The 27,251-nt window shown below is 39.1% G+C and overlaps 1 protein-coding gene across 1 annotated transcript; it reads right to left on the reverse strand.

Moving 5' to 3' along the window:
* Positions 1-3,877: 3,877 nt before the first annotated feature.
* AFM (afamin) lies at positions 3,878-26,905 on the reverse strand. The gene is made up of 15 exons (XM_058722301.1): positions 26,771-26,905; positions 23,424-23,472; positions 22,761-22,893; positions 21,596-21,807; positions 20,663-20,795; positions 19,961-20,058; positions 19,057-19,186; positions 16,258-16,472; positions 12,652-12,784; positions 9,711-9,808; positions 8,328-8,460; positions 7,331-7,554; positions 6,352-6,484; positions 5,129-5,190; positions 3,878-4,033 (listed from the first exon to the last, which is right to left on the reverse strand). The coding sequence occupies exons 1-14, from the start codon at positions 26,856-26,858 to the stop codon at positions 5,164-5,166; spliced, it is 1,806 nt and encodes a 601-aa protein (XP_058578284.1). The 5' UTR covers positions 26,859-26,905; the 3' UTR covers positions 3,878-4,033; positions 5,129-5,163.
* Positions 26,906-27,251: the final 346 nt, after the last annotated feature.

Genomic DNA, 27,251 nt, shown 5'->3' on the forward strand with positions numbered 1-27,251 from the left:
AAGGAAGAAATAGGTAATTACTGATTAAATAAAAAGTCTAAGATAAATGTAAAGTCCAAAAGTTTTGTAAAAGGGAGATCACTGGTTACTACCCTAACAATTCCTGTCCTTAGTTTCCTCATTTATATATGGAGGATTTGGACCAGATAAGATCTAAGACTGTCAGTCCATTGCTTAATTCTACTACCCATATATTCTCAATTCTGGATTCCCAGGCAAAAAATATACCACAAGTAAGAAAGATATATTTACCTGAAAAATAATGACAGTTCTGTTATTATTTAGGTTTGGGACACATTGGCCAATGATAAAGAATATGGATGATGTGTGACGGAAAACTAGGGTCAACAAAGGAAAAATTATCCTTGGCAGGTTTCTATAATCCTCTTCAGGGTCCTCTAGACAGTTCTAATGCCTAGCATCTCTTCTGTGTACATTCTTAGAGCCGTGCCCTTGAGATCTTACTCTGAACCTCCTGGAACAATCAGAAACGGACCTGTTACTCAGGAGTGACAAATCCCTTGGATGAGTGCTGACAGACTGTCACCCACTGCAGACGTTACTAACTGATCACTGCACTCTTTCTCTTTCAACCTTGGCTCAGCCTTAGGATTATTCACTGCACAATGCCACAAGAGACACACTATCAACTGATTGGAGCTGATGAAAAAAACAAAAAACACAACAACAAAACACTGTATGTGTGCTAAACTAATTCTTCTTTTTAAAAAACTGGAGAAAACTAACATCCTATTGGAACTTTCTTCTCAGAACAAGAGATTCTTGAAAACATAAAAAGATGCTAAGTCCTTTGTCAGTGACTAATGATGGAATTTCAGACCAGAGGAAAAACAAGTAGTGGGGATTATTTAAACAAAGGCAAGGGGATGAGTTTTGTGATAATACTCAAAAGACAGCACAGAATTTGTTCTCTGAAAGAATGAGATCTTCACACTGACTTTTCAGATAAAAAATGGAAGGTATACAAGTATAAGACACAGTGATGATTTTTTTTTTTTCAACGTTTTTTTTTTTTTTTTATTTTTTATTTTTGGACAGAGAGAGACACAGCATGAACGGGGGAGGGGCAGAGAGAGAGGGAGACACAGAATCGGAAACAGGCTCCAGGCTCCGAGCCATCAGCCCAGAGCCTGACGCGGGGCTCGAACTCACGGACCGCGAGATCGTGACCTGGCTGAAGTCGGACGCTTAACCGACTGCGCCACCCAGGCGCCCCCACAGTGATGATTTTTAATAAATACTATTTCACAACAAAACTAATTCTATTTTTTCTTAGAGAGAGAGAGGGCGTGCATGCACGCAAGTGGAGGAGGGATAGAGGGAGAGCGAGAGAGAGGGAGAGAGAGAGGGAAAGAATCTCTTTTTTTTTTTTGAAGATATAACAATCCTTTTTAAAATTTTTTTAATGTTTATTTATTTTTTGAGAGAGAGAGAGACAGGCCATGAGTGGGGAAGGGGCAGAGAGAGAGAGGGAGACACAGAATCTGAAGCAGGCTCCAGGCTCTGAGCTGTCAGCACAGAGCCCAACGGGGGACTCGAACTCACGGATCGCGAGATCATGACCTGAGCTGAAGTCAGACGCTTAACTGACTGAGCCAACCAGGCATCCCAAGAGAGAGAGAATCTTAAGCAGGCTCCGCACCAGGTGCAGAGCCCAATGTGGGGCTCAACCTCATGACCATGAGATCATGACCTGAGCCAAAATCAAGAGTTAGTACTCAACAGACTGAGCGACCCAGGTGCCCCATAACAAACCTAATTCTTATTTGAGTCATAGAAAGAGAGTTTGAAGAAAACTTAGAAAGACCAGGACTGGGGGGCACCTGGGTGGCTCAGTCGGTTAAGCGTCCGACTTCAGCTCAGGTCACGATCTCGCGGTCCATGAGTTCGAGCCCCGCGTCGGGTTCTGGGCTGATGGCTCAGAGCCTGGAGCCTGCTTCTGATTCTGTGTCTCCCTCTCTCTCTGCCCCTCCCCCATTCATGCTCTGTCTCTCTCTGTCTCAAAAATAAATAAACGTTAAAAAAAAATTAAAAAAAAAAAAAAAAAAAGAAAGACCAGGACTGGATCCCTGGATCCCACCTGAAACCTGGGTGGGGGTTGCTCATGCACATGCAACCTTGGCACTAATTATTGTATCGTGAGTCTTATCCCGCTGAGGAACAACATCTCTAGTCCTAGTAAATTCTTCATGTGCTGAGTGCTGGTATGTTCTATTCACTGGTGTGAGTTCTGTCTGAGCAATACAGAGTAAGTGTGAGTTGCCCTCATTCCACATCCTCTCCTCTCTAGGTAAAATATATCTTTTGAAGAAACCATCCTCTTTCCTTTCCCTCCTTTCCTCACATCACACTGTTTACCTGCTTTTTACTAGTGTGTTCTCTGGCGTATCAGTAGAGAGTTCTTTGACAATACTCTCTGTGATTATAGAGTCTTGTGATGACAGCAAGTTCCTGGATCTCTGGTTTCATATCTGCCGTGTTTAGCACAGTATTGGACACATAGAGGAATCCACTGTTAGGTACAAAATTGAATTAGCTAACTGTGCTCTGATTCACTTCTGTTTGCTAAACTTATTATCCATTATCTGAGTAAAACTTTCTTCCCGCTCTCCTCATTAGTAAATGGAAGTGTTTGGAAAATGGCAAAAGGACAAAATAACGTTACAAAATAAACATCTATTATCTGCTGGCCATCGTGTTGGGTACTTTATACAGTAATTTAATACATTTCTCTAAAGCCTTTGTGATGTGGAGAATATTCTCCCACATGACACAAAGAAATGGAGGTCTTGGAATGTAGGGAACTTATCTGAGGCCATACAGCAAGTTAATGGCAGAAAGCATTTGATGACCACCCCTTCTCACTTAGATTGAGTGCCTGTGCAATGTGCTCCCACAGCAGAGGACTTTTTCTATCCCTATGACATCATATGTGATTGCTTATTTACTATCCGTCTCCCCTGCCATGGGGAACCATCTCTAATTGGCTCATATTTGTATCCACAGTGGGAGACTAATAACTATTTGTTGGTGAAATAAATCAAAATCCCAAGACTTCATTGCAAATGCTATGCCAAAAAAATTCTGTGACTGTTCTCATGTATTACCTACTAAATGGTCATCATCTTCAATTTCAGACACTGAAACACTAACAACATTAAAAGTTTAGAGAACAGTCAGGCCCTGAGCCCATGACCAACCTTCATCTCCTCTCTATTCCCACCACGCTCTCCTGAGACATGACTGACAAGCATTTACATCTCCAGCATTCACAGCGATTATGGCTTGGAATAGCAGGAGAAAAGAGCCATTGTCAAGGATCATGGGTGCTCCTCCCTCTATGAATAACAGATTTTGTTTGTCATTCAACATGGCCACACCTAGGAGGTACTGTGTACAAAATATAGTTCTGGGATCGGAGGACTCAGATTCAAACCTTGGTTCTGCCAGTTACCAGTTGTATGACATTGAACAGATTCGTTTATCCCCCTGAGACTCAAGTTGCCTATTTGTAAAGTGGGAATTAAAATGATATCTCCTGCATAGAATTGTTAGCATTAAATGAGATAATGCATGAAAAGTACTCAGGACAATGTTGGCTACACTGAAAACATTCAGTGCCAAGCTGGTAGTATGGGCGACAGCAACAGCAATGCTTCCTGCCCTCGGCTCCCCATTTCTCTCCCAGGAGCAGCAAGAACAGCATCTGTGAGGATTCTGTCCACACCATTGCTGTCTTGGAGCCCCATGTCCCTTGGAGCTATGTACCATTGAGCCAAAGATTCTGAGGGAATGAGTGAATCTTGATTGTTTAATTTTGTTATCAAGTTGACACATAACATCAGTCTTTGAGAAATAACTTGATGATTTTGTTGTTTATTGCTTGCTACAATAACATGATTTCAGGTAAAGGTTACAGAAGAATCGTTTCACTGTGTTCTTCTCAGAAAGTAAAATCCACCACAGGACGGATAGGAAGCAGGTCAAGTCGGTTTCCTCTTTTCCCCACAACCTGGGAAGAAAAAATAGCATCTTATGCGGCACAAGAATGTGAAATAGTGTAACTTGGGCGATGGGAAGTCCTGTGCACGGTAGAGCACCCGGGTGGCTCAGGCAGTTAAGCATCCAACTTCGACTCAGGTCATGATCTCGCGGTCTGTGAGTTTGAGCCCCGCGCCGGGCTCTGTGCTGACAGCTCAGAGCCTGGGGCCTGCTTCGGTGTCTGTGTCTCCCTCTCTCTGTGCCCCTACCCAGCTCGTGCTGTGACTCTCTGTCTCGCAAAAATAAACAAACATTAACAATTTTTTTTAATAAATAAATAAATAAACTGTGCGTGGTAACTATGTTGTGCTTCTTGTAAATCCAAACCTACTTTCTGTGGTGGTGGTCCAGGTCTCTCTTCCCTGACACTTGAACATCATTTTGTTCCTGAAGTTTGTGTATGAGTCTTACATAAACTGTGGAGGAGAGGGCATTCTTTACATATCTTTGTGAAATCACAAATATATCGCTTTGCATTTATGTACATGCTGTTGGCAGTAAGACTCGTAGAACGGGTTTACTGAGGGGGCGTCTGGGTGGCTCAGTCAGGTAAGCCTCAGACTCTTGATTTCAGCTCAGGCCATGATCTCACGGTTTGTGAGTTTGAGCCCCACATCAGGCCCTGCACTGACAGTGTGGAGCCTGCTTGGGATCCTCTCTCTCTCTGCCTATCTCTCTGCCCGTCCCCCACCTTCTCTCTCTCTCTCTCTCTCTTTCTCTCTCTCTCTCTCTCTTTCTCTCTCTGAGCCCTGTCTGCCCATCCTAACCCCTCCTCTTGTCAATATTCAGAGTTTCAATCGCCTCTCTGTTCTGGTCCAGACAGCAGATTGCGGTGGGAAAAAGGCGGAAGAGAAAAAAGAAAGGCTACTCAGAAAGCTTGAACAGTGAGAGAAGGTGCTACCACAAACACACCCAGAGAGACGTTAGAGGATGAAGGTGGGGTTTGAGGTCCAAGGCACATGGGACGAACCAGAAATAGACACTGAAGCATGAGAAGGGAGAAGCCCCGGTGGACCAAACCGGCTACAAATACATTTGGCATTTGACTGAAATAAGCAGGTATTACCTTTGGCGGGTTTTACTTTGTATTTCTCAAGCAGCCTAGCATTTGGCTGCCACTTTGGGGCCCTGAGAGGTGGGAAAAAGAAACAAAAACACATAGAAAAATTTAAGACATTATTATTTAAGTTTGGAGAAGCATGTCCCCTTGAATTTTGAAAAGGAAAACGAAAGCTGTCCCATGCTGTACAGGGAGACAATGAACACCGTTTCTTCAAGTGCCTTTTATGAACTGCCAGTGAATTCATCCCTCCCTTTCCATGGCCTCCATGTACACACTCACTCAAGTAAATGCCAGCTGTTGAGAACCTCTGATTAGGTTAAACGTATTTTTTAAGCTAACGATTTGAACCGCGCACACACACAACATTCCCACAGACTAAGCACCCATTTGGACAAAGTAGAGGGCTGTCGAAAGCTGCGTGTGAGTCCGTGTCTGTGAGGATGCAGGAAGGGCACAAGTGAAGCCAGCTGTGTGTGCGCGCGTGAATTGTGAGTCTAGGGTGAAGTGGGAATTGCCGGGAAAGAAATAGAAAGGAAGTTGGAAGTCTGTGAAGAGACACTTCTAAGCAGCCATCCATTGGGGCTGGTATTCACAGGTACCTGAGAATCCTGGAACACAGCAAGTTGGTGAGAGACTCCAGTCACTAGAGGGAGGACGAGCAAGGAGCACTTCTACTCTCTTCCCCCTCACTACATTCACCCCCCAGCTCCTCACTTCACACACATGTATTGCCAGTGGAGGGGTCCCTGGGATAAGGGGTCCCAGGAAGGTGGGACAGCCACCCCCTCAGAGAATTCACATACTAATACCCTTACTGCTCCCCTCCCTTCAGAGCTGATGATGATTTCCTTTGCAAGTCAGTTTGGCTATTTGTCTTGTTTAGCTGATGCGTGATGGAAAACTGAAGAGTAAGGGCCAATGGTATAAATTCAAGGATAATTATTACCATCCTCATTTATAGATGATGAACTACGGTTTGGTTTAAGTTACATGACCAGGACTACTGGAATTAGAACCCAGGTTCTCCTGACATCTTTTCTTACACCATGTTGTCACCAAGGAGACAGTGCCAAAGTCCTTCCACAGAGACATCTGCATGTTAGCCTTGCGGGAACAGTGCCCTCAGGCCTCAGAGACAGAGGAAGCAAGGTCCCATTGGGAGTTCCATTTTATTTTATTTGACCACGAATACCAGCTGAATTTCAATGGAAAAGAAATAGGACTACCTCTTCATTAAAGCAGGCTTCAGGCCCTTCTGCTTGGCAACACTTGACCACCACATTAGTGAAATCTGTAAGCAATGACCGCAGCTCCGCATCTGGAAGCTCAGGCTTTAGCTTCACTACATTGACAAGAAACCTGTGACCCAAAGATGACAAATAGAATTCATTAAAGATTTCTTTCTTAAGCTCTCCTTCTCCTAAATGCTTGTCACAGTATCACATGTCTTGGGGGTCTTGATTTGGATGAATATAAGAAGTTAAGATATTTCACTTTGAAGGGATTTTCTGAAACTTTCCCGCTCAACTTATGGGATGGATTTCATGGTAACATTCTTTGGAAGGTTATGTAATTATAAACAAAATGATATCAAATCTAAACATATATTATGTCTTCATTATGCACAGAATTGTAGATTACGTGATTACTTTTGATCTTTCTAGAAAATCCGTTCTCAAAACAACCTCCATTCCCTCTTTCTCAGTAGCCGAATGCTGTTTCCACTCAACTTGATAGAGACACTACCTAATTCCTTCCCCCTCCCCGAAAAAACTTTATTCTTTAGCATTTATAACATTGTGCGAGAAAACAAAACTAACACTCTTGTCCCTTTTGGGCCTCTCCTTTTTTCAAACATTAAGCAAGATTCTCGAGGCAAACATCTATGCCATTCCCTCCAGAAAGTCCAGTTCATTATGAACTTGCCCATGAGCTTTTATGCTGGCTGCCCTAACTCACCTTTGCAAATCATAGTGTATTAGACACTCCAAGTCTAGAAAAAGAAAACACTAGCTAGGTTTTGACTTATAAGCAATGGCAATAAATATGCTCCAGTGTTTTTCTGAATGGGAGAGATTGGACAATTTGAGGCAAGGAATAGGATTATAACACCAAAATCACATATGCATTAATAGTACACCTTCCCATTAATACATTATGTGCCTTCAGGCTGAAGAAAAGATGAATGGAAGAGAATGCTTATACCTGTCTTTCTTTCTCTGGAGCTCCTCCTTATGAGCCTGACATAAGTCTGTGTGAAAGGTAAATAAACCTTGAAAGGTAGATGGAGGCACATATGCTTTATCAGCTTCCAAGCCTTCAAAGCAGGACCTTCTGAAGGCAAAGTTGGTTTTGCAACAGTGGTCCACATCAGGGTTGATGTTCCGATTTTCATTTATTCCACATAACTCTCCAAGAACTAAATCCATCTGTGCCAATGAATGATGAAATTCAAATATAACTTTAAAACTTAGTTTTGAAATATGGTTAGATAAATCATTAGATTGTCCTAAGGTGATTATTAACTGTACTCAGAAAAACCCATGCACTTATAAACATAACACTACACACGAAGCAAAGTAGAAGCTCGCATTATGATAAAGTTTCAAGCCATTGTAATTCAAATGCCTATAGGTAAATTTCTTGTTAGCATATATACAAATCTGTAATTGTGAACAAAGAGCTGCAAAACAGCCAACTGAAAATGACAGCCAAACACTGTGGCCCTTAGATTTATGCTCTTCCTCGGATGTTCCCCAGAGTAGTCTCCATCCCAACCCTAAAGAGATACACCCAAGTTGTGATTGGGCAGGAAGCATCAAGTCTCTTACCGACACTGTGGGGCAAGACTGAATTTGTAACTTTACTTAAAATTATAAAGCTGCTTATATTGTTCTGAAACAATGTCATTATTCCTGCCTTTTGCCCTAACAAATTACACATAAGAAATTAGTAATAAGAAGAAGTAAGAGAGATGATTTGGAGAACCCCAAGAAAATATTTAAAACATTCTCTTGCTTCTTAGGATTGTGATGCAGTGAGCCTCCCCAAAGAACTTTGACATTCCTTGCTTAACAATGTTGAAACAATGAAGAAAGGTAGATAACAGCCTAATGGCTATAAATCAATTAGTACAGCAGATTTCTTTTCTTCCTTTTGTTTTTCTTTTTTAGGAATAATTAGGTACACGTGCCACGCTTACCAAATTATCAACGCAGGCAAACTCTTCACTCAGTGTGCAGCAGGTGGTCAAAGCTGTCACCATTTCCTTGCCAAGAAAGGTCAGTTCTTCAGTGGAGAGCTGGGGGGCTATCTTTGTGAGTTTGATAAGGTAGCTGAAAGAACAGTTGTCTAATTGGTTCTAAACAAAACCGAATACCCGTTTTCCCTTGTCTAGCTACTTGAAACCCTAACTGTTCAAGTCTAGGGACAACCAATGTAAGGGCAATGTGAACCACAGCTCTCCCATAAAATGATAGGTAACTGTCTCTTTACTCCCTCTTTTCCCACACTCTGCATTTTTGGCTTCCTTATAATTTCATGGTATTCTCAGAAAGTCTCAGATTTGCCCATCCTGTCTTACCTGTGGGTATAGGAGCTCCCTGGAAGCAAATACTTTGGCTAGTGTGTAAAATAGTGCTTGAAATCTGCATGATTAGTAAACATTTTAAAGGGAGAATTTAACAGATATATGTTGGAAAGGGTAATCAGAGATGAAGGAAACTAATATCTTTAATGGGCTGAGTTTGACTTCTCTTCACTGAAGCGACAGTGAAATCGTATGTTTTAAACTGTTTTGATTTGAAGATACTTGGTTTAAATGCACACTATATTAGTCTGGTAATTAGTTCAGAAAATCCAGAATAAACTGTGTATTGCTCACAAATACTAACAAGAACACTAAAAAAATAAATATTAAAATGTTAAGCAAAACCAGAATTATTTCTGTAAACTTGGTAAGGTGGCCTCAAATTCTGGGCAAACCATCTTTGCCTGGGAAATTGTAACAATCTGAAGTTCGCTGTCTCTCCTGCCCTCCCAAATAGGTCAGAATCCAGAGATTCTATTTTGGGATTGAGAAAAGCAAGACCAAGCAAAAACTAAAGTATTACAGGATCAATTTTTTAGAATCCTGTATTTTAAAAAAAAATTTTTTTGTAATATTTATTTATTTTTGAGAGAGAGAGAGAAAAACAGAGTGTGAGCAGGGGAGAGACAGAGAGAGAGAAAGAGGGAGACACAGAATCCCAAGCAGGCTCCAGGCTCTGAGCTGTCAGCACAGAGCCCAACCCTGGACTTACACCCGTGAACTGCGAGATCATGACCTGAGCCAAAGTTGGACACTTGATGGACTGAGCCACCCAGGCGCCCCATAGAATCCTGCATTTCTTTAACTTCTAGCGTCATTCTTGGTAAAGTCTTACTATGACAGCTCAATATGCATTCTTGACTTTTGTGTTTTTATTCTTTCCCAGTTTATGAACTTGCTATAACTGAAAGACTGAGTTGAATTTTTAAAACTTTGTGTCACTCTTTATTTTATCCTGGTCACAAGTGCCAACTTACTTGTAAGCAAGCAACTTACTAGTATTTCAAGTCCTCTTTCCCCAAATTCTGGGAACGTTCACATTCTCGTTGTACTATCTTGAGGCTTTTCTCAGTTGTCTCGTTGAATCTGTGTTCCTAAAATTAAGAACAATCATATTCAGGAACATTTTATCTAAAATGTAAACACAAGCTTCATGTCAACTTGACAAATAGCTTTTTTTATTTGCATAGTATTTTCAAACTATCATTACCACTCATTGCTCACTAAATTGAGAGTAGTTTTTTTTTTAATCCATGTGTGTCAGTACTGAAATCTTCTCAGCTATAAACACAGATATGGTTTACGCTAAAATTTGAAATCTGCAAATTTTTCGTCATCATGTACATTTTTTAGAGCTTCCCAGTTTACAAAGTATAATTCAGATCTTATGTTGACAATGAGCGTAACTGATTATCACTTTCAACTGGCCAGAGCAAGCTCTCATTTTTACATAAAGGAAATTAGCCTCTTATGAAGTCAAATGACTTGCCTTAGAATGACCCAGCTAGTGAGTGTGGCTACAGAACATTTTACATCACATTTATCTTTATTTTGTACCCTCCTTTTCATCATTTAGAATTGGAACTTTAAAACTCCAACAATTGTCTTCAAATATTTGACAAACTCTATCTCGTGCAGCATAAAATTAGATATCTACTGAGTGGCCAGACAGAAAACTACACACCAGTGGATCGAATAACTTGTTCACAAGAAATTTATAACTGCAATAGCTAAAATCAGATGGGAAAGACTTAATTTCATTTAAAAATCAAATAAATGCTTAAAACACAGTCACTATTTTTTTTAATCTAGCAAAGTTAATTTCCATATGCAATGATGGTGACAATGAGGGTTTGGGAGATTGGCGGGGAGGGGGTGAAGTGAGTATTGTCAAGCACTGTTGTAGGACTGTATGCTGATAAAACTTTCTAGAAAGTAACTTGACCGTTTGGATCAAATGCATTTTTTTTTAAGTCTATATACTTTGACCTAATAATTTCCCTTCCGATAATCTAACTTAAGACAAGAGTCATAAATATTAATAAAGATGAATGAAATGATATATTCACTTCAGGGGCACTTACAAAATTTAAAACCTAGTCAAATGTTTAAAACGTCCACTACATGGTAGGAGGACAGTTGAATAAATTACTATGATGAAATTCCATCATTTAAAATAAAGTATATTTTGAAGTCCATTTAATGACCTAACAAATTTGCTGTGATAGTAACTAAAAAATAGGCACAAATATTTTTCTTTTTTAAAAAATGTATTTATTTTTTGGGGAGAGCGCAAGTGGGGGAGGGGCAGAGAGAGCAGGACAGAGGATCCGAAGTAGGGTCTGTGCTGACAGGCTGACAGCAGGGATCCCCAAGTGGGGCTTGAACTCATGAACCCCAAGATCATGACCTGAGCTGAAGTTGGACGCTCAAACGACTGAGCTACCCAGGTGCCCTAGATGCAAACATTTCTTAAGAAAGTACTATTCCAATCTTTTTTTTTTAATTTTTTTTTTTTTTTTTTTTTTTTTGCGTGTGTTTATTTTTAAGACAGAGAGAGACAGAGCGTGAACAGGGGAGGGGCTGAGAGAGAGGGAGACACAGTATCCGCAAACAGGCTCCAGGCTCTGAGGGTCAGCAGAGCCCTACGCGGGGCTCGAACCCACGGACCGGGAGATCATGACCTGAGCCGAAGTCGGAAGCTTAACCGACTGAGCCACCCAGGCGCCCCTCCAATCTTATTTTTATTTTTTTATTTATTTATTTTTTCAACATTTTTTATTTATTTTTGGGACAGAGAGAGACAGAGCATGAACGGGGGAGGGGCAGAGAGAGAGGGAGACACAGAATCGGAAACAGGCTCCAGGCTCCGAGCCATCAGCCCAGAGCCCGACGCGGGGCTCGAACTCACGGACCGCGAGATCGTGACCTGGCTGAAGTCGGACGCTTAACCGACTGCGCCACCCAGGCGCCCCACCAATCTTATTTTTAAATGTGCACACACATATATGCATGTTTGCATAGAAAAGATGAAAGAAAATGCTAATTATAGCTATTTCTCAGTGACAGTATCACAGTTTTTATATTTTGTCTTTGTAACTTTGGGGATTTTCCTAATAATCGTCAATAATCATTTATTACTTTTACAATCATAAAAAAATCCAATATGGCTTAATAAAATGCAGAATACATAAATAAAGATATAAGTGTAAAATATTTAATGGGAAGATCTTTTTTGCATTAATACCCAGAATTAGTAGTTCAAAGCGTTGTGCAGAAACCTAACACGATGTCAATCTTCCCAATGATCGTCCTTCACTGAATTTAAAGTAGACTCAGATGGGGTGCCTGGGTGGCTCAGTTGGTTAAGTGTCTGACTTCGACTCAGGTCATAATCTCACAGTTCATGAGTTCAAGCCCTGCGACAGGCTCTCTGCTGACAGCTCAGAGCCTGGAGCCTGCTTTGGATTCTGTGTCTCCCTCTCTCTGCCCCTCCCCCTGCTTGTGCTCTGTTTCTCTCTGTCTCTCAAAAAAAAAATAAACATTAAAAAAAAAAAATTAAAGTAGACTCAGATTGGTCAAGCACATTTCTACTCCTAAACTAGAGTAAAACTTTGATTCAGTTTTTTGGTTTTTTTTTTTTTTTTAATTTTTTTTTCAACGTTTTTTATTTATTTTTGGGACAGAGAGAGACAGAGCATGAACGGGGGAGGGGCAGAGAGAGGGAGACACAGAATCGGAAACAGGCTCCAGGCTCCGAGCTGTCAGCACAGAGCCCGACGCGGGGCTCAAACTCACGGACCGCGAGATCATGACCTGGCTGAAGTCGGCCGCTTAACCGACTGCGCCACCCAGGCGCCCCTTGATTCAGTTTTGAAGTGTTCATTGTTTGGCTTTGTTTTGTTTAGTTCTGTGAGCCCAGAACAGTAGAACCTACCGCGTGGCGGTAACAGTCTGGAGGGTTTTCTGTGTGACAACACTCTTTCAGAAGATCCTCGTACACGCCAGCGATTCTTAAAAGCTCTGGTGTAGACAGTTCCGGATGTCTCCTTGAGTATTCATAGAGAAACCTGTGATGTGTAAAATAATTTGAACATTAGAACTTAGAGAAAAAACAAAATACCAAATCCTGCCATCTTTTAAGCTAGTCAGATCTTGTAATACTGAGTCTGCTCTCAGATGCTAACTTCTTCCTCAGGTTTGCTCAGGCAGTGATTTAAGAGGGTATTTTGACCACGGGAGATCTATTTTGCAAAATTCTCTTCTGTAGCATGTTCTCCACTAACTGTTTTCACTTTGAGAGAATAGAAGGATTAGAGTTATTCAGAGTTAATTATAAAATGATTTAATCCATAAAACATCAGAAATAGTGTATCATGCCACCAATACTTTAGAAAATACATGCGGGGTAGAATTCTGTTGGAAAATACATTCAGACCTCCAACTTGAGATGGTGGAAATATGGCTTGCTCCCCACTCCAGGGCCGCCTCGGTGAGAGACTGGGAAACAGCTTTGCCCATTACTTCATCCTGTCACTTGTCAAATATGGGAGTAAACACCCCTCTAGCGCTAAGTCGTTGGCAATGGTTTCCGTGACCCCAATGAGAGGCTCCGAGGGGATAGGCAGTGTGATTTGGGGAGAAATGGGAAAGCGAAAGGAAAGAGGCTAACACTTATTAAGCCCTTAGTAGGTGCTAGCACTGGATCAAGCTCTGGGCATAAGAGATAAAGAAATGCTTCCTAGCTGCTAGAAACACTTTTCTCGTTTAACTTCACCAAGTCCTCAAGATAAGTACTATTTTATAACTGAGGAAAAGTCTCAGATGGGGTAAGTACCTTGCTATTAATGGAAGTGCAACATTTGAACCTATATTTCATAGGATGCCTACTTCATTCTTTTTCCAAACCAAGTTGACTCTCTTTGCAGGAGAGGGGTACCTTCTCTAAGCACCTCAGCTGTGCTATTTACAATCTTCTTCATAAAAAAAATCTTATCTGTTCATTCAAAGTAAGTTAAAATGGCTTTCTATGCTTTGTGAGAGCAATACCTCAGAAAAGTTTCTCAATTCCAGGCAACTCCTTATATCTCTTTCTGTTTCGCAGCCTTTGATTTCCTTGATTAATCTTGGTCTTTCTGACATAGTCTCTCCTGCTTCTCCATCCACCTTCTCAACCTTATTTGTGGAATATATTCCCAGATCCTAAAGCAACAGTGTTTAACCTTCAGAGAATCAAGGACTCCTTCCTTTTAATATCTGATGTAAGCCAGGACCCTTCTCCAGGAATAAAACCACACCTAAAAAAACACCCAACCAAAATGCTGCAAACAAAAACTCCTAGAAGCCTACCCTTGAGGCAGATCCATTGAGGTCTTGTGCCAAATGTTTACATCCAGAAAGACTACTCCTGACAACTCTGTTTCTGGCTCAGCGTGCTCACTGTTGCTCTGTGATTTCTCCTCAAACGCTATGTTGGATGATGATGATGATGATGATGATGATGCAAAACTTGCTTCCACTTGGTGAGCACATGTGTCAGGACAAGTGAAACTACCTCTATCATTTTGCTAAGTTTAATTTGAGTTAATACACTCATGAGAAGCAATAGAGCACCGTGCTTATAAGAAAAGGAGTCTGGAGCCAGACGGCTCGCCTTTGAGTCCTGGCTCCAGCCCGTAATATCTGTGTGACTTGGGAGCAAGTTACTTCACTTCTGTGCTTCAGTCTCCTTACCTGTATGATGAGGATGGTAAGTGTTCTAACCATAAAGGGTTGTTCTGAAAATTAAATTGGTTAGTGGATGAGAAGCACTTAAAATTTGATGTTTTCCATAATCTGTATCTTCCAGAGCTCTGGGTTCACATATAAAATTGTCTCATGATATTTGAGACCATATGGATGAGCCTGGAAGGTATTATGCTAAAGTAGTCAGACTGCAAAAGACAAATACTGTATGATTCCATGTATGAGTGGAAAAAAAAAATAAAGCAACACTAAAAACAAGCAAATAAACAAAAACAGCAGAATCAGACCTATAAATACACAGGACAAACTGATGGCTGCTGAGGGGTGGGGGGGGTGATGGGCAAGATAAGTAAAGGGAAGTGGGAGATGCAGAGTTCCAGTTATGGGATAAATAAGTCATGGGAATAAAAGACTCAGCATAGGGAATATAGTCACTGGTCTTGTAACAGTGACATACGGGGTCAGATGGTAACTACACTTGGTGATGAACCTAGCGTAACGTATAAACTTGTCAAATCACTATGCTGTACATTTGAAATTAATGAGAAGTTGTGTGTCAACTATGCTAAAAAAATTGTCTTGTGACCTTCCTAATTAATTACTCTACAGATAGCTCAAAGTCAGTGCGGTCAGATCCAAACATATTCTCTTTCCCACAAAACCTTCAACCCATACTTCCCATCTCATTGAATCTGAAAACTACTTACCCAACCACCTAAGCCCCAAACTGGGATTCATTCCAGATGAAGTTTCTAAAAAACAAAAGTGATTTTGTCCTTCCTTATTCTTCAGTGAAAGCCCTTTAGTGGCATCTTGTTACTTAGCGTGCCTGTGTGATCTGACCCCGTATACTTCTCGCTACCCTCGACTCTCACCACAAATACCCTACACAAAGCCACAAATGCACCAAGTGGTTTTATACTTTTATCCATGATCTACCCCTTCTGTCTAGATTGCCAAAATTTCTTTAAGTACCTCCTCCCTACTGAGCCTTCCCAGGTTTCTTAGGTACAATCGACCACTTCCTCCTCTGTGCCCACATTACATATTACGTAGTGCTACTGAAAATAAAAGCATGTCTTGCACTCGTTTATTTATAAGTCTGTCTCTTCCCCCATCACATCCCCTATTGATGAAAGCTTACCGAGGATAAAAGTCCTGTCTAACGTACTATAGTCCCTGAATTATATTTCATTACCAATAAACTTAGAATGAATGAATGAATATTCTTACATGAATTTTATATATGATGTTGTAAAACACAAAGAAGTTAACTTGTTCTAGTGATTCAACAGGACTCAAATCTAGTCCCTTTGGTTCCACGTCCACTAGTTTCCCTTTGACGGCTATGGAAAGGTATAGCATGGCAGTTCAGCCTGGAACTTCTAAGACCAGATCTCCTCAGGTCAAATCCTTACTCTGCCAGCTTTTAGCTATGAATCTTCAATAAGTTATTTAACTGCTCTGTACCTCAGTTTACTTGTCTGAAAAAAATGGGGGTAATCGTATTGGTTTTACATGACTGCTACGAGAATTAAAATAGATAATCTACATAAAGTAGTCAGCCCATTGTCTGGCACGTATCAAGCACTCAATAAATGTTAGCCATCCCTGTAATAACACAGTTGCATCTTTTTAAAATCATGTGAAAATACTGTAATCTGTAGCCAGGATTTTTAAAAATTATGTGATGCCCAATGATTTCAATGGTTCTCATTCCTCCCACCCAAATTAGCTGAAATAGGTCAAATCATAAGTTTTTGTTTGCCTTATAAATTTCAGTATAGACTTATGTTACTCAGCCATGAAGCTCGTTTGATTAGCATCTCGTTCTTCACACACATTTTCGCTTTCAGTAAATTTTGCTTCTCTTAGAGATAAGTCCTTTGGTCTGTCATCTTTATTTGAGGAAATTATGCACTCGCCACGCTCTGGTATTTTCTTTTCACAGCACTCTTTGATTTTGCTGGAGATGGAATCTTGTTTTAAGCAAATATGGCTCATAACTTTGCTCTGTACAAAATAAGAGTGAAAAATTAATTTATTTTACTAATTTCTTGAGGGCCGGATTTTCCTTCACAATGAAATGGTTGCATGCAAAACCAACCATGAGCATGACATCTGGAGTTGTTCCATCAGATAATTTGATAATAATATTTACTTAAATTTTGTATTCATTTAGCGCACATGAAGCTTTCATATGAATGCAAGTTTTATTTCTCAAGATTTTAAATGATAATTATGAAAGTAGACTCCGTTATACATTTACATTTTATTGTTAAATATTAATCTTTAAAATACTTTACTCTTATTCGTGTGATATATTGGCATTTTAAATTCTAAATGTTGTTTCTTTCCCATAAGAGTTCACCTGTGTTTCAATGAAGGCCACCAAAGACATGCGACTATAATATCTATAATACTAGATGTTTTTCTTCCCTCGTGGCCTGAAACTATATTGCCAACACAAAGTAGAAACTCAATAAATATTTAAAACGTGAATGAAAAAATGGCAAGTAAATGAACTACTGTAGCAACTACCAGATAAAGACTTCTCAAACATAAGAAGCTTTCCTACTCATTGTTATCATTTTCCTATGGTTATTACTAATTGGAAACTGTTCAAATTATCAAATAGTGTACAAAACAGAAAACCTTACTGTCTCTCCTCTTTATCCCAATTATGACCCCTACATGAAATTGTGAGAATAAGAGAGAAGGTGAAGTTTTCTTATTTACACATTAGTTGGACAATCGCTTTTTATTTTTTAATTTGAGAGAAAGAGAGTGCATAAGCAGGGAAGAGAGGCAGAGGAAAAGAAAGAGAGACAGAATATTAAGGAGGTTCCATGCTTTGCACAGAGCCAGGCATGGGGCTCAATCCCAAGACCCTGGGATCATGACCTAAGCCAAAATCAAGAGTTGAGCCACCCAAGCTCTGCCAAGTTGGATAGTTTTTTAAAACTGATCTGGTCCCTAATCCCTTCTCCAGACTCTGCAGTGTTAGCCTGCACATTCTTCCTCCTCTCTGTTCCAGCTTCACATGTACTATGCTGAGTTCCATAAAATGCCAGGCTATTCCAGGTCTCTCTGACTTTACTCAAGCTGTTCCTTCTGCCCAGGATCTTTTTCTGGCAAACATTGAGGATGAGGAATGGGATGAAGCTCTGGGTTGAATTGAAATATGGAATGGGGGTTGTTGGTACCATGTCTCCAACAAACCATACAGAACCAGGAAGCCAATCTTTGCAAACATCTACACATCTCACTGAAAGCCATCACAGTTCTGGACAGCACATCTCTTAATGTCTGGAATTCACTTCTGTTTTGAATAAACTACAATTTAATTCCTCTTATTTCTCCATGAAGGCATTTTAAAAAGGGATATTAAGGACATAATATGATCTCTTCATTTCAGCTTCATACTTCACAGAAAACTCTTAAATTATACTCTAATTTAGTATATAATATTTAATATTATAAAACCCATACTTCCGTAAACAAACAATACAAAACTAAGTAGTGAGTGAGATTGCTTTTAATTGGAGTCTGATTAAGAGCAAAATAATTCTTTGGGACATCTGTTGTCCCTGCTTGAAATAAAGTGTATATATCTTTATATTTTAAAATTCAAGTTAATTAATTAACATACAGTTTCACTGTGAGTTTAAAACAGTAAAACTAATTAAAAGTCACTGAGAAAAAGTCTCATTTCAACTAAGAAGGCAGGATTATTTTTAATAAAATTGTGTTACTTTTATGTGCACTTAAACTTTTACTGAACAACTTAAACTAAGTCAATATGTTTACGAGTAAATACATTCTAAAAATCCAGACTTTTAGAAAATCACTTTGAAGAATAGTGTAATAGTTATTTCAAATTAACATATCCACTTATTTGAAAATACTTCTCCTAAATAGCTGGAGGAAACTCAGAGGAAGCCATTCTTAAAAATACAATGGTATTTCCATTCTCTGAGTTTTACTATTTAATTTCTAATATCTCTAAAAGAAGAGTTATAATATTTTTTTTGAAAAGTATTTTTTTAATATATATAATTTGTTGTCAAATTGGCTAACATACAGTGTGCGAAGTGTGCTCTGGTTTTTTGGGGTAGATTCCCGTGGTTCATTGCTTACATACAACACCCAGGGCTCATCCCAACAAGTGCCCTCCTCAAAGCCCATCATCCATTTTCCTCTCTTCCCCACCCCCTGGCCCCCCACATCAACCCTTAGTTTGTTTTCTGTATTTAAGAGTAGAAGAGTCACAATATTAAAGAACACTTCAGTCTACCTTGAGTGAATGTTCACAAATTCTAAATTCCAAAAGTTTATGTCAAGGATGTTTAGCCATATAAATAGAATCTGCTGAGTAATCTAACAACAGTCAATCCCATGTATTAAAAAAAAAAAATTACTTGACCTTATTTGTTGATATATCATTTTTTTGTTGTTTATTTTGTTATTACTTAACAATTTATTAACATTCTGATTTCGTTGTGGTAAAGTAGCCACAACAAAACTAGGACAACTTCAGAATTTAAAAATGGCTGCCCACAGTCATTATTTTTACTTGGTTTTAGAAAATACTTACCCTGCCACGGATGCACTGCACAGCATCCCCTTCACAGCATCCATCGTACTTGGAAGAAACATCTTCTAGAAGGGAGGTAAGTTCCTTAAATTCAATCTTGGGAAATTTTTGACTAAGTATAGCAACATTTCTGGAAAAAAAAATGAGGAACCACGGAAACAACTTGAACAGCAAGTAAAATAAGAGAGAATTCTTTGCTGATACAGTATAAATAGCTGCAGTAAGAATTAGTACTCTTGTTTTTCCACGGATATCTTTACCAAATAGCTGTGTATATGTTGTACAGCCTGCTTGATCACTTGGAAACCCCGAGGCTGATATTTCGAGTTCTGGACCAGGACTGGAATAAAAAGTTCTGCGAGATATTCCCCCTTCCATACTTATATAGCAAAACACATTTTGTAAAGACCACCGCTTCCTGTGGCGAGCTCATGGCAGGCATAGCCCGTCACAGGACACTTTCCTGCTGATCTATTTGAGATCTCAGAATTTTTCTAAAGATATGCAACAGCACCATTACTAATTAGTGAGGATGAGCACTTGAGATAAAATTTATCCTTATAAGGCTGCCTCCTAGTCATTAGAGTCAAAGATGGATGGACGCATCACATCTAAAGCACTTGAAGGCTTTAAAACCCTGATTGGGAACTCCCAGACCAATTCAGATTTCCAACTAACCAAAGAATATCTCAGAAGTAACCTTCTTTCTCTCTGGGGTTGCCCCACCTCCCAGGTCTTCTTGCATTCTGACCTAATGTCCTGGTTCTGAGCTATCCATGTGGACTGAGACCCACCTCAACACTCCTGGAGAGGAGTAAAAATCAAAAGCCATCAACAACTTCACAAAAATGGGACACAGAGGAGAAAATATAAGTAAAGACAAGATACATATTGTAAAACTCACATAGATTCTAAGACTTGCAATCCAAATTTTATAAGTGCCCCACAGACATTTTTTTGAAAAGAAGATGATGCTTTTAAATATTGTATGACAGGTTCTGCCTGAAGGAAAAAGAGAAGATTCTATTGAAGCAAAAGCAAAATCTCACCAATCTCTTATTTCTTAACTACATGTCAATCACATTTTCCAAAATTTGCTCAGAAACAGAAAATCAATGGGATTTTTATCCTGATAAGTTTATATATCAAAAGAAATATGCATTTGTGGCACATTATAAAAGTTAGGCCAGTCTTCCTGATGACTGAATTACACTTGATGGGAAGGTAAGTGGTGCAGTGTGCTGTGAGCTTGTCCACCTCTATTGGGATGATTAAATTTTATAGGTAGTCAAAAGAGGACATGCCCAGGATAGATGATAAAATGACACCTTTACCCTAGATATTCACTCACTAGGGCTTCCTTCCAGTTTACATGGAAGACAATGCCAGAAGAAAGACCCCGGAAATAGGCAATTGTCTTTCAAGGTCTCAAGTAGTAAGAAATTTAAATCAGCAGCCAGTGGCCAAAGGGTTGAAAAACCAGTGGAAGTGGCAAGGAAATGACTGATAAATGATAAACAACCATTTGCTATAATTTACCTTTAAGTGAGGACCTGCAGTTTGGGGTCACCCCTTACCATTTTAATGACATAAATGCAATGCTCACTTTTGTTCGAAAGCAGTTAGCTTTGTCTTGTTCTTCACAACATGTTTTAGTCATCTCCTCAAAACGAGCAGCCACAGTTAGAAGGGTAGGGGCAAAAACAAAGGGGTTCCTTCTGGAAACTTCATATATATAACTATAAAAGAAAAAAAGAGAAGGAAAGGAAAAGGGAAAAACAGAATAAAAATGAAAAAAAAGAGGTAGATGAGGGATGGAAAGATAGGGAAAGACAAGAATATCAAGTTGTAAAACTGAAGGTAAGCCTTCAATATAAAACAACATTATCTAGTCTCCAATAAAAGTTTTATCAATTAAGTTTCAAACTTCAAAATCAGAGTGATGGTTAGTTTTCATCCTGAACACTGAACTAAGGCTGCTGTCCTTCCTTCCTTCCTGCGGCTGCCAGATGGTCAGCGGCTCTTCCTTCCACATTCAAAGAGCAATTACCTGTGTATACTCTGTTTGAGATTTGGGGATTTTATTTACTTATGTTCAAATAAACTTATAATTTAAGTTTTGATGAGCACACCAGCTTTCCAGGAAAAAAAGGCCTCTGCTTCTGCAATTACTGCACTATTGAAAACCCATTTTTGGTAGATATCCATTGATTGAATGTTTACCCTCAGTAAAAGCTGCACCTTCCCTTTAGGAAAACCAGATTATTCCCTCCAGTAGCAGATTGGCACCACGCACACACTCTGTCCTAGGACTTGCCACACTGAAAAATGTATATCATTACTGAAAGAATCTTAAAAGTAGGTTGCATATCTTGTTCATATTTATACCGTGAACACTGGACACAGAATCTGACACACAACGCATGTTGAATGGATTCATCCCTCAATGAAACAAGCTATGTTCCTTTGGAAGAGGTATTGGACTTTGCCTGAGAATAGTTCTTCAATTAGATAATTCTTCTACTAAAAGTAAACTTACTTGTTCAGAAAAGATTCTCTGTTATTTTTATAAGTCTGGCATTTCTCTTCAGGATCCAAGGTAGGAAGAGGGGGCAGAAATCCTACATCAGCTTTCTTATGATGGAAGAAACAAAGTTTTTTTTCCAAGTCGACCTTACTGCAGCAGTGTGAAAAATTATGCTTTTGTGGAAGTCCCTCCAAAGCACATATATTTTCCAGTAAAACATCATTCTGGACAACAAAAAAGTAAAGGGCATCTTTTATTCATTGTAAAGCTTTTCAGCTTTCTGAGATGACACAATGAATACAGTGAGTAATGAGTGTCACCCTTTGCGAAGGAAAGTCCAATTTTCCCCAAATTACTAGCAAAGCATTCTTACCCACACCTTTGACAGCCATCCCACACTTGGGGAAACTTTCTCTGTCTTATCCTGGCGCCCTTTAATCTCTTACTCCTTCTTTGCTGCCTACATTTCCCTTATATAACAGCTTTTTTTTTTTCCCCTTTACTCTTAAGGTGAAAGGGCCGGAGAGTGAATGTATCGGTAAAGTATTAGCAGTAGTTGTTAGTAATAGTCTTCCGGAAATGCAGATGGTGGGGCGCCTGGGTGGCTCAGTCGGTTAAGCGTCCGACTTCAGCCAGGTCACGATCTCGCGGTCTGTGAGTTCGAGCTCCGCGTCAGGCTCTGGGCCGATGGTTCGGAGCCTGGAGCCTGTTTCCGATTCTGTGTCTCCCTCTCTCTCTGCCCCTCCCCCATTCATGCTCTGTCTCTCTCTGTCCCCCCCCAAAAAAAAAAAAAAAAGTTGAAAAAAAAATTTTTTTACAGAAATGCAGATGGTGACTCTATTTGGCAGAGGCTAAGAAAAAGGGGGTGTGATGGTAAACATACATTGAAAGAGGCAGCTAAGGAGGGTACCTCTGTACTTTTGTGCACTTCGTCAGACTATTGGTTGCCCCCCTTGCCTACATACATATGGCATGGCTGCAATCTCGTAGCCAAGTGCATCATAGTGCAGAATTGCATCTCTGCGAGGAAAACACCTTATCCTAAATTCCAAAGTCGGGCAAACTAAACTAACAATATAATGGGGCATAGAGCATCTCTTTTTTTTTATATTTCAAGCCAAAAATTCTGTTTGAAAAATGGGCTTATTTGTTTAAGAAATACAGACAATTTACTTACAGCTAATTCGGAACACTCTGGGAGTGTCATGTCAGCCAAGCATTTATCTCTATATTCTGTCATGGTTTTTACCAACATCTCCGCTTCTTCGAAGGAGGCCTCCTGAATGTATTGAGCAAATATGATGATGGTGCTGTAACGGTCCACAGGGTACACAATGATCACCCGAAGGATCTCCACTTCTGTCCAACAAAAACTTGTGGAAACATTAACTTGCTGAATAGTCTCAGGACATCATCAATGTCTGAGGGCCATGAATTTTATAATTTTGGACAATTCAATTGCCTCATCTGAATTTTGTGAGTAATACTGTATTTACTTTTTAAATATGGCTTTCTATTGCATTGAATTACTTTTGAGAAGCATTGACATTTCTGAAATATATCAGATCAGATCATGATAAACACCATCGTCGTCAAAAATAATTTAGAGAGGGGCACCTGGGTGGTTCAGTCGGTTAAGTGTTTGACTCTTGGTTTCAGCTCAGGTCGTGATTTCAAAACTTGCAAGTTCGAGCCCCGCGTCAGGTTCTGTGCCGACAACTCAGAGCCTCCTTGGGTTTCTCTGTCTCCCTCTCTGTCTGTCCCTCCTCACCCCCCCACCACTCTGTCTCTCTCAAAAATAAATAAATAAAATTTAAAAAAATAGTTTAGAGAAACTCACATATATCCAACATTCTCCTCTATAAATTTCTTAGTAATACTGACATCATCTGAAAAGCAACAATATTTAGGTTATTATGTATCCTGGTATTTAAACATTTTCCCACCAAATAATTGCATGATATCTACATTTATAAAGTATAAAAGGGAAAACTCATTGTAGAAAATAATTTGGCATACTTCACAAGAAGGAGAAAAGTCATATGAACCAAATATGAGATCTTTATCACAGCTTACTACGTACTCCAGACATATCCATTAAGTTGAATTGACTTGACATAATTTCAAATCTGGGTCCAGCCTTCGGATTTGCCATTGACGGCTCCTCAGCCACAAATGCCAAATCCAAGCACCATGTCCGTGCTAAGTATCTATCATGTACGACTAGAAGAGTCATATGAAGGTTAAACGATATGTGATGTAATGCTTCCACAGGGCCTAACAAAAGATATCATAGCGTGCTAGTAGTTAATATAGTTTATAATGCTAGCAAGACACAGATATTTAGATCATCTCTGGACCAATCTAAAATCATCGATTCCCTCCCAAGGAACACACTTACATTTGTCCACATAGCCTATTTTTATAGAGTCCTTACTTTTGCAAGGTATTGTGCTGGACACTATGAGGCAATCAGTAATAATTAAGACATCTCCCCTGGACCTCAGGTTTCTAAGTACTCACTGTGCACGTGACTTACGAACATGACTATAATCCAGTTTAGAATGTACATGATATTCTAAAGTAATGTGGGTAAGTCTATGACAAGAATGCTTTATGATCCCTGGGTGAGGAACCGGAAAAGGATTATAGGAAGAGTGGCACATGAGTTGAGTCTGAAAAAATGCACATAGCAGTGAAATGAGGACGCTCTTCTCTCTGTGTGGAGAAAATGATGAGTCAAATTACAAAGATAAGAGATTCTGAGATATATGTGGGGAAAGTAAATTAATTTACTTTCATGAAAGAGTGGGTCATAAAGAACAAAAACTACGATAGAAAGGACTTGGATCCGTGTTTTGGAGGTCTTGCATATAAAGCCTAGGAGTTTGGGCTTCAGTTAGAAGCTATGAAGATCCGTCAAAAATGTTTATATAGAATAGTAATGTGATTAGTCTTTTTTTTAAATTGAGGTATAATTAACATACAGTGCTGTATTCGTTTCAGTTGTACAGCATACTGATTAGACAATTCTATATACTACTCAACGTTTACCACAATAAATGTAGTCACCATCTGTCACCCATAAAACATTATTGCAATATTAGTGACTGTATTCCTTATGTTGTGCTTGTCATCTCCATGACGTGTTTATTTACTTTATAACTGGGAGTTTGCACTTCTTAATCCCATTTATTTATTTCACCCACCTTCCCTTTGACAACCACCAGTTTGTTTTCTGTATTTAGGGTCTGGGTTTTCTGCTTGTTTGTTTTCTATTTTAGATTCTACATATAAGTGAAATCATATGGTATTTGTCTTTCTCAGTCTGACTAATTTCACAAAGCATAATACCCTCTAGGTCCATCCATGCTGTCACAAACGGCAAGATCTTATTAATTTTTTTTATGGCTGAGTAACATTCTGTTGTATGTATTTATACCACATCTTCTTTATACATTCATTTATTGATGGACACTTGGATTGCTTTTATATGTTGGCTATTGCAAATAACCAATAACCAATAACCATTATTGCAATAAACATAGGGGCACATATCCTTCAAATAAGTGTTGTCATTTTCATTGGGTAAATACCCAGTAGAGGCATTACTGGTTCATGGCACTTCTAGTTCTAATTTTTTGAGGAACCCCCATACTGTTTTCCACAGTGGCTGCACCATTTTATATTCCCACCAACAGTGCACAAGTGTTCATTTTTCTCCACATCCTCACCAACACTTGTTATTTTTTGTCTAATTTATATGCAACCACCAAAGACCCACAGAGACACAAACCATCAATAAAATAAACAGCAACTTACTGAACGGGAGAAAATATTTGCAAATATTATATTCAGTAAGGAGTTACTATCCAAAATATATAAAGAACTTATACAACTCAATACCAAAAAGCAAACAAACAAACAAACAAAACTCAATCCAAGTAAAAAAAAAAACGGAAGAGGATCTGAATAGACATTTTTGGAAAGAAGACATACAAGTGGCCAACAGACATACAAAAAGAAGTTCAACAGCACTAATCATCAGGGAAATGCAAATCAAAACCACAATGAGGTATCGCTTAATATGATCGTTTCTATATGTTAAGACATACCAGCCATGTAGTAGTATATATAATGTTCAGAGAATTAGAAATAGACACAGTACCTGACAAATAGAAAGTGACAAGAACTATTTGTAAATTAGATGGATGGGAGAATGAATGGATACAACACACAAAAAGCAAGACCCACGAGCCCATTAAAAACTTTTGTAATTGTTCTATTGAGAAATTAGCAAGACATGAATTTTGTTAAGAGTAATGGAAATGCAAAAGAAAACGTCGATGCAAAAGATATTGAAGAAGATATTGAAGAGACAGAAATCAACAGGATTTTTGAAGAAGTCTTTAAAAAGAGCAAAGGAGATGAACTCAGGAATGACCATTCTTCAATCCTGTGACTGGTCTCGTCCCCCCCTACAGTATGTAGGGGGGACGAAAGTAAGACACAATCCACATTTTTCAGGGCCAATGCAATGCTTATGGCACCCTTGTGCAAGTTACAAAAAAGTCCTTTCTCCTTGCCCCAGGGATTTAAAAAGACACATATTCTCAAGAAATGAAGTTCAAAATGTTTCCCCTTTGGGGAGAAAAAGTATGTCACCCTTCCCTGAAAACTGACACTGTGTTGGCCAGGTTTATGGGTATGTACAGACTTGAGGATATTTATAAACTGTACAGTTAGTTGGAAGAAGCTGTGTTCTGCATGCCCTAAAGGTGTTTATCACCTAGTTGGGAGATATGTTGGACACCCAAAGATTATTGAAAAATCCCAATTCATACTTGATGTTCCACTCTTAACATACATGATATACGTTTTCAAGCAATACTAATATTTTCAAATCCAAATTACATATTTCAGCAACACTTTCTATACTGCCATAAAGCTGGTGTCCATTTCCCGAGTGTGATAACTACCATCTCTGTCTAAAAATTGGGTAATATGGCCACAAAAATACAAAATCTGGGAAGGTTAGTTCAGGATATCTGACCAGTATATATAAACTCATGGCGGGGGGGGGGGGGGGGGAGAGGTGAAAAATTAAATGGAAATGAAACAAGGTAAGAAAATAAGAAATTATCCCAACTAGTTATTCCTTAGCTAAGATACAAGTAAATTTCTTACCTACATCTTGAGGCTTTGTGGACAGGGTTAGGGATTCAGTCAAAAAGAACAAGAAAATAACAAAACCTGTAAGTTTTAACTGTTTCATTTTCTTTTTTTTTTTTTTTAGAAATCACATTCACAAAAGAAAGTAATGTAACTGAGGAAGATCAAGTTTTTATATTATTCTTTGACACTATTAGTAAAAAAGTAACCTGTTTAACCTATTTCTCATATACCTCACGTTTGATTTTTATTTGATCACACTGCAGATTTTTTTGCTAATTATTAACTAGGAAAAATTATCTCTGTGTTTTACTGGAAAAATCTATTGAGTTAGAAAAAAAAGTCCACAGGTTAAGTATGCACAATACCTAATCAAATAGACAACCAAAGGAAAAAAAAAGTCTTGAAACATTGCAAATGCTAAAGGAAAAAGGACTAGAATAAATAATTTACTAAAGAAGAAGCACAACTAGAAAGATGCTAAGTTTCACTGGAA

Source organism: Neofelis nebulosa, chromosome 3, assembly GCF_028018385.1.
Source record: "Neofelis nebulosa isolate mNeoNeb1 chromosome 3, mNeoNeb1.pri, whole genome shotgun sequence".
In the NCBI taxonomy this organism is placed as follows: domain Eukaryota; kingdom Metazoa; phylum Chordata; class Mammalia; order Carnivora; family Felidae; genus Neofelis; species Neofelis nebulosa.